Genomic DNA, 15,010 nt, shown 5'->3' with positions numbered 1-15,010 from the left:
TGTGTTTGGGGGATGAAAAAAGGCATATTTTCCCCGCTTTGTAGCAATTCTTCTTTCCATTCTCCTGCTCTTTTCTTTCGTTTTTTTCCAATCTTTGTACGATGGTTTTTCGTAAACCACTGGGATTTTCCTGTTAGCATTGTTGCCCCTAAACGAATTTTAGAGCAATCATTTTTCTTACTCTTTCTTTCTCTCTTTTCCTTTGTTTTTCTCTATGTTTCTCTCTCTCTCTCTCTCTCTCGCTGTGTGTGTGTGTGTGTAATTCGTCCACTTTTTTCGTTTCTCTTTCTCTCTCTATCTATCTCTTCTTTCCTTCTTACCGTTTCTCTCTTCCTCTCTCTCTCTCTCTCTCTTTCCCTTTGTTTACTTCTCTATTTTTCTCTTCTCACAATGATCAAGAAAACCAGTTGAGCAAATAGTCACCCCAAGAAACGGGAGGCCAAAACAGAATACACCAAGAGCTTTAAACAGACTGTATTGGAAAAATCATATATTTTTCTCTCTGTCATCCATACGATAACCACAGGTTGTTTTATTTTACAGCTGTTGATTTCAGTTCTATTACCATTCTCCATAAAATCGCTATGAAACAATGTTTTGAACAGTTTTAGTCATATTGTCTAATCTTCCTTTATTATATTAAACATCAGTCGCAATTGAGCACAATCTGTAACATTGCTCCTGTCGTAACATGTTTTAGGGGTCCTTAATCATGCAACCTAGCGCATAATTAATGCTTTTTGAGACGCCCTTTGCCATCATATTTAATCTCCTATTATGCTCATTTTTTGCGCTCATTAAGTGTGCGGTATAGCAAAAACAAGCGAGTCACAAAAGCCATTGTCCAGAAATTTGCTGTAGAAAGAGCAAAAGACAAGTGCAATACGCAAAGTTAGCGTAAGTGGTGAGACCTATGGCTGTTAAGTGAGGGGTATGGGTTCGAGCCCGAGTCGGTGCGAAACAGAAACCTTAACCTCTTTCAAACCTCTTATTCGTGTAAATGATTTTGTTATGGTTTTGCGGGTCTGCTAGTTCAGTTTAAACTTTTCACACCCAAAACCGTGGAAGAGCACACAACTCTTGGAAATAAATTGTCAAATAGTTTCTGCAGTTTGAGAAGGTCTACTCTAGAAATAGCTTTGAGCAATTAGAACCACGACCGCAAATCGACTAGAGCTTTCATCAGACCGTTCGCGGAGAAAAATACATTTGACCTATCGGTGGTATAACAATAGGAGCACATAAATATACGCTGCTTTAACTGAAAGCCAATTACAATTCATACTGAAAAATGTGAATAACTGAGGTTACCAGTTAGAGTTAGTGAATTTTTGAATTCTTTCAACCTTTAAAAACGTGAAAATTTGACCCCAAGCAGGGCAGCCACCGTGTACCACAGCAGTACGCCAAGTGAAGTCACTCCTCGAGCTTAATTTACTTGAGGCAATATATGTCTCTCACACAAACTTCGGAACTGTTCACTCCCTCCGGTACACCATTTTAGTGGTGTATAATAATTTTAATGGTCAGTCGCCCTAATGAGGGTATACAATCAATTATCAGAGCACAATAATTAATAGTGTGTTGACGCAGTATCGCAAACGTTTTGCTCAGGGTGGAAAGTGAAAGTGCCTAAAAATTAAGAGAGTGCAGTGCCCCATTAACCTTGCGGAGTGTCCGAAGTAGTTAGGGCCGCAGCGGTTGTTGCTGCTTCTTTGGCATGGGCAGCCGCTTCAGCTTCTGCCAACTCTCTTTTTGCCTGCTGCTCCGCTCGCTCAATTTCCAGTTGCCGTTTGTGCTCTTCGGCCGTCAACTGCAAATTCACTCTCACAGCTTGTTCTATTGCCATTTCGTGTCCAATGTCATTTCCTGAAATAAGGTTCTCCTTTGATCCACAAAAATTTTCTCGCTTAAAGCAAGCCATGTGGACGCAAAGTACTGGCTTCAGATTTTACTCAGCATACCCCTCTAGCGTCGGGAGAATCGCTCCCCAACGACAAGTGGGAGCTCCAAAACTATTGCAGCCTATTTCAATCGAGGGGATTAGCCTGAAGGAGGGGGGACTTAGAACACTTGATACTTCAAATGACATCATTAGAGGTTATTATATACCAATATTACAAATTAAAGTTCAAAAAATGACACAATTTTGGCACACTTTTCATTTCACTTTTAGTAAAATTACCGATAATTGACCTTACACTTGAGAAGTCAAAGATTATTCTAAAGAAAAGCACAAAACGGTCAAGCAAAACATTTGCATAAAAAAGAGACATGTTTGCAATAATTGGTTCTCATTTGAGAGCAATTAATAATGACCAAATCCAAGTAAAAAGTACCTCCCGTTTAACGAATTTGCACAAGCCCTGTGCTGCTATAATTTATACTCAAATTGACTGAAGCAACAAAAGCTCAGCCATATGTCCGGTGTAAATGGCCTTCTGAAAGTTGTTACGAAAACCCTCTTATGGTTGCACATTATGAAATTTTGATGAAAAGCGGATTCTAAAATGCACAAGGAACCTTGAAGTTTAATCCATCATACGACTTACCAATAGAATCATAATAGAGTCCAAGAACAGTCCATGCCTCCACGCAATCGGGATAGAAGTTGGTGGCTGCTTCCAGGAAAATCTCAGCCTGGTCGAACTTCTCGTCTACCAACATGAGAATACCATACAGCAACAGTCTAAATACAGATCACATTTTCAATTTAAAATTTTGTCCCATTTTAGAGCTCACGCGTTTAATATATAGGATGCAGCTCTCTCCTATGCAGCCTTTCAAACTCATTAAGTCAACTTACCCTTTGAGGTTTTTCTGGTCGATTGCAACACACTCTTTGGTACACTCAACAGACTTCGTTATGTCTCCACTCAATAGATTGAAACAGGCATAGTCGAACCAGTACAAGGGGTCTTTCCTGTTACGCGAGATCCGCTGAAATCACAAAAATCAACTGTTTAATAAATAAATTAAACATAGCTGGCAGATTCCCAGAAAATAGCCGCAATAGCTTCGTAGATCTGCAGTCTCGAAAAAAAAAACAGTAAAAAAGACAGACCAAAAAAACTCGTCTTTTCATTGAAGGCTGATATGTTATAAGTCAATTTCAAAGTGAGGAAGTCATTTTTGAGAGTGAGGTAAGTAAAGTGTGACCAAAAATTTAATCACGCGGATGAACAAAAACTCGCTCCACTAAGAGCAAAAAATGACGTCACGCACGCACTTCAGATGAAATTGCTTGAACGAATGAACAAAAAGCAGATTTGAAGTGGTTGTGACGTCATATGGTCGTAACAAAAATCGCGACGACGAAATAAAAAAACATAGCAGGACCAGTCCTGAAATAAAATTCAAAGAATTGAAAAAAACTCAGAGGTAATCAACCTCACCAGCAGATCAATTGAACAATGCCAGCCAGAAAAAAACAAAATCATCAAAAAATTGAAAAACTAGAATCAGAACTAAACAAAAATATACTCATTGCTAAAACTCTTGAAACTTTTGAACCTAAGGCAAAATTTTTTCCCTTTAAAAATACCTATTTCGAAAATATGTTAAAAATGAATTTTTGTTTCTGAAATCTGTCCCGTATTATATAAGCAAGACCTGAAAAATATTCATTGGCCCTTTAAGATCGATTAACTCGAAAATGAACAAAAAATTTAGAAACAAATCAATTGCAAATTATAAGGAAATGTTGCTAAAAATCGTGATATAAATATCTTCAAAATAATTTCTGTGTCTCTAGAGGCTATCCAGTTAATCAATTCCAAGCTTTAAAAAACTCATTGGCTCATAGATCGATAGGCAAACATTTTTAGAAATTTCAAACTTCAAAAAATAGAAATTCGTTCTATTAAAATGCTGAAAACCATTCAATTGCCCCCTAGCAACTATTTAATAACAACCTATCAAACCCTGGATGAGGTCACCTGGCTACTGAGGCAAGAAAAAAATGAATAAAATACAAAAGATTGGAAAAAACTTGAAAAAAATCGCAAATTTTATCGAAAAACTTCTAAAATTCGAAAAGTTAAATTGCTGAAAACAATCCATGGAAGCTAAAAACCATGCAGTAACTTTTTATCAGAACATGGAATATCTTTTCTCGCACTTGAGAATGGACGAATATCAAAAAATGACAAAAACTTTAGGAAGCCTTAAAAAAATTGCAGATTTTATCAATAAAAATGCTAAAATGTGAGACATCATAAAGCTTAAAACCATTCCATTGTTACTAGAAACTATGCAGTGCCCTATTAACCAACCTCAAAGGAGATTGCCTGGTCCTTTAAGCTGGAAAAAACTGAAAAAATGACGAAAAATATTCAAAAACTTGAAAACAAATGCGAATATTGTCAAAGAGAATTGCTAAAATTTGTGATATTCAAAATTTGAGACCTATTCCATGGCAGCTAAAAAATTTTCTGTAACATATTATCTAACCCCTGATAATATTTTCTGACTCCTGGGACTCAAACAACTTTTAATAAATGTCAAAAATATGAAAATGCAAGTTTGGTAAAAAAAAATAGGAAAAATTCATGATGGCAAAAAGTTGAAAAACATTTCATTACCACTAGAAACTATGCAGTAATCTATCATCAAACCCTTTATCAAACCCTAGAGAAGGTTTCGTGACACCTCTAAAAAAACTAGAAATAACAAAAATTTTCAAAAAACCAGAAAAAATTGCAAAAATTAGTATCATTTTCGGTGTTTGTGTTTGTAGTACCAAAACATATAGCTCATAAAATGGTCATAACAGGCCATTTTGTCTCGCAAAAGGCCTTCATCAACTTTTAAAAACTTCAACCTAAGACTAATCAAAACAATAAATCACAAAAAAAAAACATAAAAAATTGCACCATTTTGAGCCCAAAAACACCTAAAAATGACACTTTAACCTTAAACTAAGGCCATCCCAGCAGCTGCACCACTATAAGCACTTGAAGGACTGCTAAAGCCCACTTTGGGCCTCCAATGAAACTTAATGCCCGCTGGGCTTTACCTGTTCATCCCGTTTTGAAAGATCAAAGTCATTGAAAAATGTGTGAACACATCTTAAAAAAAACACAGCGCACCAATATAATTCAATTTTTTGAATTGTAAAAAACCAAGAGAAGGCCAATAATATCCCCAGCTATCGCTGTGCGGCTATTAAAAACGATCTGTAACCTGGTTACGGCATTACACACCTAAACATAACCGACTAACGTCGGGCGAATTGCTCTCAAACGACCGCCGAGCGGTTGGCTTCGTCAGTAGCTAGCCACGGGGGGGGGGGGGGGGGGGGGGGGGGGCAACACTGGGTTGGGGGCAACAGCTGAAAGGCTCTAAGAGCACTTAATGCCCGCTGGGCGTTACCTGTTTATCCCGTTTTTGAGGACGAAAAGTCAAAAGCGTCCGACGAAAAATCGGTCAAGCGAAAAATCGCATAAATAAAGACCGACAGGACTAATATAATTGCTACAAACTTCGTTTGAGAGCGATTTATAAATGCAAGCGCAATTATTATTAGTTCAAAAACACAACAGAAACTTCAGTCACATAAATCAGTTCATTACTACTCCCTAATTTTAAAACCAGATACAGCTGCTTATGGAAAACTGGCCAAATTCTATCTGGATTTTTTCTAAATAAGCTAGTCAGTTTACCAAAAATGGATCCATTAAACTTCTGATGATTAAGCGTCCATTGATATAAAATTGAAAAGGAACGACAAAATTATGTTGACTAAAATTGACTTCAAAAACAGGCAATTTACGATGTAAAACTGTATTTTGTGCGTTTACTTCATCACACACTGTCAGTTAGCTTAAATAAAACACTGTCAGTATATTAAATAAAATCAGCAAAATTAGAAAGATCATCATATTAAACTGCAAACTGCACGTTAAAGATGATGATCCGGCGTCCCAAACAGTAACGGTTCAATTATTGTTGACGACAGCAAAAATCTAACCAGTTACCTCCAAGTAGAACTGGTCGGCCAATTTCATGTTATTGTTCATTTCAGCTTCCCTGGCGAAGTGCTTCAACTGGTCGGCATCAGTAAGAGGTTCCGGCACTGGTGTTTGATCTTCGAGAGTCAACACTTTGGCCAGCCCCTTGTGCATTTCGTCAATTAGGAACACATACAACTCGCTCAGGAATTTCTAAAAACACGATGGTTTTACACATTGACTTCAAGTTCACGTGAATTTCGACAGTGAATATTTATCGCGTGAATAAAACTAACAAAACTAAACGCTTAAATAGCAAAATTACATAATAATGCCAGCTTTTGAAGAGCAAATTCAGCAACTATTCGATTGCGGTTTTCCTCATATTTTATATGAATCGGCACAACTTTAATTCACCTAAGTTGACAAAACTTACTTAAGAGAAATGATTAAATGCCCTGAAGTAAAATAAAATCCACATTTTGCCACTTTTCCATAAAAAAGTAAGCGGAGCTCCACATGAATTCTGTTAACCTTGATCATAAAGTTCTGAAGTTTACTATGCAATTACTTGTTCAAAAAGATGGCAGCATGATCAACAAGATTTTACGTGGAACTCAACTTACTGCTAAAGATACTCATTAAAAACTGGCAAATTACTGTTGAGTGCAATTGTATTCACAAAGTTAACAATCAAAGTGCTGTTAAGTTCTGCAATAAAGCTCCGATTCAAAAACTGGAAAAAGGAGCGAGTTATTAAATCATTTCAACATACGCAGAGAACCAAATCAATTTACGATGCGCAGGCCTACTTCAATTAACGCGGCGAACTTTGCACGACCATCATTGCCTTTCGATTACGAGCACAAAAGCTGACGCCGTTATCGAAAGCTGACGTCGGGTTGGTTGGACATTGCCTCTCCGCTCGCATTCACAATACATTCGTTAACAGTAAACGCACAAATTGTTATTTTATATGCTAAAATTGTCTTATTTTAAAGTCAACTTTCAACATTTGGGCCGTTTAGTTTGATCTTTATATCACTCGCAGAATTAGAATCATAGTCATTAGAAGTTTAATAGATCCATATTAAAAAATTGATCTACTTACAGAGAAAACCTAAATAGAAGTTGGTCAGTTTTCTGTAAACAGCAGTAAATTGAGCTCAACTTAAAATCTGTTCAACTTGAACATGCCTCGACTTTAGGCAAGATTTTGCATTGTGAATTCCACGATTTAATGGGCAAGTTAAAGATTTCACGTTTGACTTAGCTTACAGATTCTTAAGGAGAAGTATCAAACTTATCTAGATTTTCTCTAGGTATACTTGCCCTTTTTCTGAAATCGGATCTAATAAACTGCTGATAATTACTCGTTGATTGGTATAAAAGTAAAACAAAACGGCTGAAATTATTGTCCAGATTGACTTCAAAAAGTCAACAATCTAAAATTGCAATTCGCTTATTTACTTTTGTCGACAAGTACAGCGAAGTCAACGCGCAAAAATGTGGAAAAAAATTTCTCATGATTCTAACAAGCAAAGTCTTGAAATTCTTACCTGAAGTTCAGCCTGGGACTCGAAGTTTGTAGTGCGCAGATACTTTTCTCTCACTATTTTGATCACAGAGTATTTCAGCTGTTCACGGAAGGCGAAGTATTTGCCTGATGTGTTCAGCTCGTAAATCAGTGTTTGATATCTAAACAAACCGAAATTTAAAATTTGTTCATGAATTTCATCACGCTTCTGTCATACAACAGAAAGGAAATTGTTCTTTATCAGCTCCACTAATCGAGAAATTCTCAAAAATGTCATTTTAGATAGACTTTGAATTAGATCTCATAATATAGTCTGCAAAAAAAGAAAATTTGTCAACATTAGTGTACTCCTTGCCTCTGTTTCATGCCTTCAGCAGATTGTTCTCGACTCCCATTGGAGATTTCCTCTGCAAACAGGTCTCGATACTGCTCCAAAATCAAGTTGACTACGTTTACAACTTGAGAATGAAAGTCGTCAACCGCCTGTAAACATTCAGCTATCTCGAAAGATGAATATAACAAAATAAACAAAATTTGCCGTTATTCCTGACCTTGTCAGCTCCATTCGTTCTCAGGGGGAACCGTGGCCTCGGTGGTATATATTGGGCAACGCTAAAATAAAGAAGCAACTTTTTGTTGTTACTCTTGACAGCAAACTGAAATGCCACACTGTTGAACTAATTTGAGCCCCCATATTGAAACTAAAAGGCAATTAAATACAGTTTTCTCATCTTTGACAAAAACTATAATTATACGGTGCCTTGGAAAACTTACAAAACCTAGTGCGGCCCTGAATAAGGCAGTATCAAATTTCCGACGGCACCGTATTCATCGGTTGTGCTTGCCGGGTACTCGACTCTGCCCAATTGAAAATGATTTTAAAACGCGTATCTCATTGAAGTTATTTTTGAGCACTTTTAGGGTTAAAAGAAATAAGCACCTTTGGACTAAGAAGTTTGGATCTTTCTTCGGAACTAAAGGTCTGATCAGCTCTATTTCCACTACAACATAAGATCCAGCCTCTTGGTATTGCTGAAACAAAATAAAGGTGAAACCAGCCTGAAAACACTTTGAAAATCTCAGGTTACTATGAAAATTACCATGAACCAAGCCAAAAAACTAAATTTATGCCAACCCTCATCAAAATCTTAAATCTATCTCAAAATGTGCAATCAATATTTTGCGCCTTCATAAGGTCAAAAGACTTCAAACCAAATAGTAATACTTAAATTTCACTCACTTGTGCTTCATGATCAACTCCGTCATCTTCATCTTTTCCACCCTGAAAACACAATTCATGTCTACAATGACAAAACCCAGATCTATTTCCTTCTTCCAAGCTAAAAAACCGAAGCACCCCCCCCCCCCCATCCCCCACTCCCCCCCCCCCTCCGTGCTATAACCGAAATCATGAGTCAAATTGTTATCCTTCCTTTTCATCAAACTCGTTTCCATTAAAAAACAGCCAGCATGCGAAATCTACAAATACTGCAGAGTTCGCATCAATGCGCTTACTATTTTCAGGGTAAAAGGAAATAGATCAAAGAAACAGCGACTTCGCTTTATTCCGGTAATTTTAACTGTTAATTGAATATGAGAAAATCTTGGGATGAAGTTATAGAATCTATATCAGACTACAAAACCTTCGATTATTTTGTTCGTTTGTCAAACAAGAGAAAGCTACTTTCTTATTGAAATGTTTTAATAACGCAATATGTCGAAAAAGCGTCAAAAAAATGTAAACAGAAATAAAATTTTGTTTGACTTACTAACATAATTAGGAGCGCAATATGAGCTGAAAAAACTTAAAGAAACCCGATACCCACTTATGGTCCGTATACAACGAAAGGATCTCAAAAAGCTGCACTTAACTATCACAGCAACTAAAAATTGAACTTTGTTGAGCTGGAGTCATTGAGCAAAAAACTGCACCCTTGTCCTGAAGCAATTACCAAGTTTTTTATAGTTTTTTTTAATATTCAACGTACTGAGCGTAGTTGTCGAAAGGATCTAACGGTGAATTACAACTGAGATGAGCTAGGAAATAGATTATTATTAATGATAATTCATGTTAAGTTATTTAAACGCAGTGCTCTACTTTACTGTTCCCAGTTCACACGTTAACACAGAAAGAATTAGACCTTTTCTAACAGCATTGGTTAGCTCTTAAGTCTAAAATTAGTACGTTACAGTAACCTTGACACAACAAGTTCATATTAAAGTTACCACAAAAATATTAAGACTTTACCAGGTTCCGCTTTTCCAATGTTGTCTATTTCTCTTATATAGGTCAAATTCTTCCATTAACGATGCGTACTTTTCCCGAATATTCCAACTCAGCACTGGATGGACATTTTTAACCTGGGATGCTTGCTGTTGCATCGAATGATGCATGCCAAGTTGAGCTCCACTAGTTCGATCCGAAGCAGGACCAGCAGCAGCTAGTCGCTCATTCGACTGCTTGTCCGCCCTTTGCTAATAATTTCAACATTACTTGTACACGTCACACAGGAGTTAAGACACAATTAAAACAAACAGAAGAGCTGAACTAATACAAAAAATTACGAAACTTTGATGTATAAAGGGAAACGTTGATCTTAATTCGTAAGATTAAATTTTCCCTCCAATTTCACAAATTAGAGAAACAAATCAGTATTTTTGCAATTTTTAACAATCCCTCAACGTAAAAGAACACTATAACTGCAAACATTGAAATATATAAACGCAGTGCACACGGGAAATAATTCCTACTTACAGAATCAAACTAAAAGGACCATAAATTAAGTTGCGATTGAATTTTCATACCAAATTAGGCGTCCTAAATCACATCAGTATATCACAGCATTTCTCTAAATCTATTTTCATCATTCTAAATCTCTTACGCCAAAAAACAAGTTCCTTTGTAAAGAAGCTTGAACAACTCAAACAAAATCATCTTGGTCTTATACATCCGCTTTGTTTTTTTTTAAATTTGTCGTTTTATTTATAGAAAAGGCATAAAATTTCAACCATGCAAACCTTTGACTTAGTTCCTTCTTTCTTCTGCTTTTCCTGCGTACTGGGTGGATTGTTAGCATCCTTGTTGCTTCCAGTGGCTGGTTTCTCCCCCTTGACTGCTGTGCCTCCTGGATCCCTTTTACCCCCCTCAGCTGCCCCTGCCTGTCCGGGCGATTGACGCCCACTGCCAGGTCGAGCTTCGACTCTCGTGGCCCTTTTGGTCTGAATATTAGCAAGTATTCAAATCTGGTTAATTCGCAATATCTCCCATCAAAGAGGGGAAGATTATCATGGTAAACCCGCAAAATAATTCCCGGTAGATTGAGATTTTTCTTTAAAAAAGGCTTGTCTGGCTATGCTTCCTTAATATTCAATTTTTAGTCTGTGCCAGGTTGATAACTCTGGTTGTACTCTTGAGGTTTTGGTACTGCATTCCTTTGCACTTCTATAAAATTGACCAATTTAAGCCTTCTCTAATTTTGACGATATCTAGACAAATCATTTTTTAAATAATACCTTTTCAAAGTATTCGGCTTCGTTGTACGGGTGCACTTTGAAAGCGCCTCTGATCTTCTTAACTGAAACATTTAGAATAGAATAACACTGATTACAAGCTTCATGCAGAAAATAGAGACCAACACAAGTGCGCTTACTTCCGGGGTATAACAGCTTTGCCATATTCACGTAAGCAATTCCATGGAAAGACTGTTGCGCTTCGTCTTCCTAAAATAAGTGAGGGTTACCAAAGTTCTTTCTTCCAAGTAGAAACATAGTTGGTGAATTGTCGAAACTCAAAGCAACGAAAATTTGCCAATGTACGCATATCATTAATGGATGAAAATATAGAATGGTGAACTCAAAATCAACAACATAAGATACAAGATGAATTATCAGGTGAAGCAAATGTACAAATAAGCAGAAAATGATCCAGTTAAGGTTCTCTAACTACAAAGAAGGTAAAGTTAAATGCTTTTCATCATCGTTCATTCTTTTTTCGAAGAGCTGGCCAATATGTCTTTAAACTGAAATGATGTGATGATGACTAAAAAGTACTTACACGCGACATCAAATTACCCTGCAATTATTGACTTCGTAATATTTTATAAACCATCGAAAGGCCGAAATAATACAATGGAGTCAACATTCAGACAAGTCATAGAACTCATGCTAACTAATAATTGGAACTATATTTGGAACTATTCTCATTATTGGAACTATATTTGTCCTAGATTTTAAAAAAAAATTAAATGTTTTCTTTTTGAATAGTCACAACTACAGCCGAAAGCAACCCCTTTTGTAACAAACAAAAGGAGGATCGATATTGCAATTGTACCTAAAGCAATGACCACTTTAATTCAAAAGCTGCATAACAACTTGGAGCAAATGTGTCTGTTAACCAAGTCTCTTCAAAAAATTATGGACAATCAATAATTGACTAAAAATTCTTTATAAAGAACTCTAGAAGTTGTGACATCTCAAAATTACTCAAGATAAAGAGCAATACCGTCTGTTTTTGACCAATGATTACCAACAGAACACAGGGCACGCCTTACAGAAAAAGGAAGCAAATCAGGGAAAGCAAAAACAAGAAAAAACAAAATGTTTTATTTCTCTGAATACAAAAGGGGCTACAAAACGTGAGTGTCTTATTTCCAATACAAGGCAAATCGTACATCTCAAAAGCATCTGTTAAGGAAAAACTATTCTGAAAACAAAACAAGGGACCAGAGAAAACATCAAAAATAGATAAATCGGTCAAAAATTGACAATTTATCCAACTTCTTCCAATAAACAATATATAAGTGATTCCAATCAAAACATAGCAGTCAGATTGCCGGAAAATAGCAACCGTTGACGCGCTTGATGCACATCGAGATTGAAACAGAAAAAGAAAAAAAGAGACAAACTGACCGAATTTTTTTGTTTTTTTTTTCAGTGTCAAAAAGTGTTCAAATTCGTCGTGCAGTTTCAGTTGGATTATAAAACTAAAAACTTAATTCAGCTTGTAAACTGAAAACTAATAAGCTTAATACCAATGTCAGCTAGCAAACACTATAATAAACTTTGATAACTTAATTTTCAATGACTCTATGGGTACCTAAAGCCCGTCTCTTTTGATTTTGCTCTTTTGACTTTGACAGTAAACATTTTCAGAAAATGTTTGTCATTTTGTGAGTTTTTCGGTCTCTAGGGGCCAATGAAGTTGCTCATGGGTTTCAAGAGTAATCATCTTAAAACCCATGAACAAATTCATTCATGAGACCAAAACACTACAAAATGACAACATTTTCGGAAAATGTTTTAAAAAATTGGCAAATTTTAAAAAATTGCAAAATTTCTTCAGATTCACATCTTCAAAACTATTTAATAGTAAAAAAACTGTCAATTTGTGACCTGTTAATAATAAGACTAAGAGTTAAGACGACTAAGTCCAAAAGAAACTAAAAAAACTCAAAAAATTCGATAATTATTATTGAAAACAATTAGTGTGAAAGTCATAGAAAGCACTAGCTGTGAACAAAAACGATTCAATCGGTAAACTTAACCCCCATTAGCAGCATCAGAGACCTGTCCCCAAAGGGATTAAATGATAAGGCATCAAAAAGTACAATAAAAACTTGCAGAACTCAAACTCACTAGCTATTAACTCGAGACATTAATTAGGTTCTTTTATGCCTCATTAACATCCAATCAGACCTGTCATTGATGTTACTAAGAGATAAGACAACAAATAATTTTAAAAGAGGCAGGAAGGTATTCACTAAATTTAGGTATACACTAATGACAACAAATAGTGGCAAAGTGATAAAAAGTTTTGGCTGCCCCCTAACGAATTCAATCAAAGGCAAATAGACAGAATTATAACACATATGTACCGTCATAAAAGCCCTGAACGAGAGGAAACTCTGAAAACAGCAGTCAAATTGACGCACCTGAAAAAAATCCATCTCAAAAACCGCTAAATTGTCCAAACACAAAATTCTCACTCCACTTTAAAGGTATTTTGAAAAAAGTCACGCCTCAAATCTCCTCAATTTTTCGCACCCTTTACCATTTCAGTGTGACCATAAGCACCACTCTAATTTGACTTCTCAATGACGCGAAAAAGCCGAAAAAATCGTGAAAAGATCTTAAAAAAGACAGCGCACCAATACAATTCAAATTCTTTGAATAGTAAAAAAAAAACCCACGATGTCCACAATAATAGCCGCTATCACTTCGCAGCTAATAAAAAGTGCGAACTATTTTGCTTCTATTTTGTTGTTAGACATACTCCTGCTTCTTATGAAAGAATACAGGGGCTAGTATCAATTGAGAACTAAGACTTTGTCCGATTGAACTCCAATTACCCCGATTTGCTACAGGTTTCATTTATCGACAGTTTTTCATTCAATGAATCAACCGAATTTGATCAAAAAATGAGAACGCTTAAAATCTTTTGAAAGAAGATTGTTTGCTATTGTCGCTATATTATTTTGTTCAATCTTATTAGCTACGCACAAAAGCTATTAACCCATGAACCTTTTAAAGAAGCACGAAAAGTAGTCATTTTTAAATGAACACCTAGTCGAGTAAGAACTCAATCCAAGGCGTGACTACAGATATTTTGGATTTTGACCAGGCAGAAGTTTCTAAACACCGCTTTAATTTGAGGGATCGGAACAAAAATCACATCGCGGTAATTCCACAACAGCAAAACATTTGAAATTCGGGCATTCCCAATGAGTCCTTTCGAGCAACATGGAACATGGAATTGAACATAAGAAGAGGGCACACATGAATACACTCAAAGAACCTACCCTCAAACCACTGCCAGTTGGCCTGCCTGATCGAGGCTTGGTTATCTAAGAAGATACTTTGTTCACAAAAACTAAATTGATCCGGAAAAAACTAATGCCGCAGTTAAATCACGTCAGAATCTTTTGTAAGGAAAGAACAATTATATTCTTGAGAAAAAAAGAAACATACCTTCTTTGTTTTTGGTTCCTTCGACTGCTGGGTTCTCCAAATCTCAAATGGCCAAAATCGCGAGGTGGCAATTTGAGTTTGCACCCTGAAAAAAGAAACGCAATTTCTCTACGACGCATTTAGACGTTAAGCTGTTCATTGGCAAGATAAAAAATAGCCGAAATAGCAGCACTTACTTAGAAACTGCAATCGGTTGCAAGAAGCAGCGTCTCTCAGTGTTCCATACAACCCTGTTTTTGCTGGCCTCTGCTTCAAGGCGCCATTCTCCGTCCTAAATAAACAAAGTTTGGTTCACAAAAACTATCTTCAAAAACTAAAAAGAATCAAAAGAGGGTTTGGCTAGGCCTGTTGTCTGTTCACTCCAGCGAAACTTTTGGTTAATAATAATTTCATAATGGGCAAATATCGGAACAGGCAGGATCCGTCACTTTCTAAAAATAATATGCATCCTTTTACGTCAGAGGCGTCAATAATGATTACAGTAACCAACGTCTAAAAAAGCTAATCTCTTAATTCGCTACCAAATTACAAATATCAATATAGCTTTTCAAATGAG

General features: G+C 36.3%; 1 protein-coding gene across 5 annotated transcripts in view; it reads right to left on the bottom strand.

The window, feature by feature from the left end:
* Positions 1 to 15,010, bottom strand: part of LOC142350844 (cilia- and flagella-associated protein 70-like) — a 111,855-nt gene that overhangs the window by 78,860 nt on the left and 17,985 nt on the right. Inside the window, exons 7-23 of one of the 5 annotated variants that reach the window (XM_075402813.1) lie at positions 14,631 to 14,725; positions 14,455 to 14,539; positions 14,286 to 14,330; positions 11,543 to 11,560; positions 11,139 to 11,208; positions 11,002 to 11,063; positions 10,507 to 10,707; positions 9,850 to 9,963; positions 8,729 to 8,770; positions 8,429 to 8,520; positions 8,040 to 8,100; positions 7,844 to 7,971; positions 7,511 to 7,649; positions 5,979 to 6,164; positions 2,807 to 2,940; positions 2,553 to 2,689; positions 1,666 to 1,869 (exon numbers count right to left, since the gene is read on the bottom strand). In XM_075402813.1, coding sequence (XP_075258928.1) covers positions 1,666 to 1,869; positions 2,553 to 2,689; positions 2,807 to 2,940; positions 5,979 to 6,164; positions 7,511 to 7,649; positions 7,844 to 7,971; positions 8,040 to 8,100; positions 8,429 to 8,520; positions 8,729 to 8,770; positions 9,850 to 9,963; positions 10,507 to 10,707; positions 11,002 to 11,063; positions 11,139 to 11,208; positions 11,543 to 11,560; positions 14,286 to 14,330; positions 14,455 to 14,539; positions 14,631 to 14,725 — 1,813 coding nt within the window. The remainder of the gene's footprint in view (positions 1 to 1,665; positions 1,870 to 2,552; positions 2,690 to 2,806; positions 2,941 to 5,978; positions 6,165 to 7,510; positions 7,650 to 7,843; positions 7,972 to 8,039; positions 8,101 to 8,428; positions 8,521 to 8,728; positions 8,771 to 9,849; positions 9,964 to 10,506; positions 10,708 to 11,001; positions 11,064 to 11,138; positions 11,209 to 11,542; positions 11,561 to 14,285; positions 14,331 to 14,454; positions 14,540 to 14,630; positions 14,726 to 15,010) is intronic. The other 4 variants (XM_075402817.1, XM_075402814.1, XM_075402815.1 and 1 more) reach the window with 4 other exon arrangements.

The sequence above is a fragment of the Convolutriloba macropyga genome, chromosome 12 (assembly GCF_964194025.1).
Source record: "Convolutriloba macropyga chromosome 12, txConMacr16.3, whole genome shotgun sequence".
In the NCBI taxonomy this organism is placed as follows: domain Eukaryota; kingdom Metazoa; phylum Xenacoelomorpha; order Acoela; family Convolutidae; genus Convolutriloba; species Convolutriloba macropyga.
Note: the sequence above shows the minus strand (reverse complement) of the source record. Positions and strands in the feature narration are given on the sequence as shown.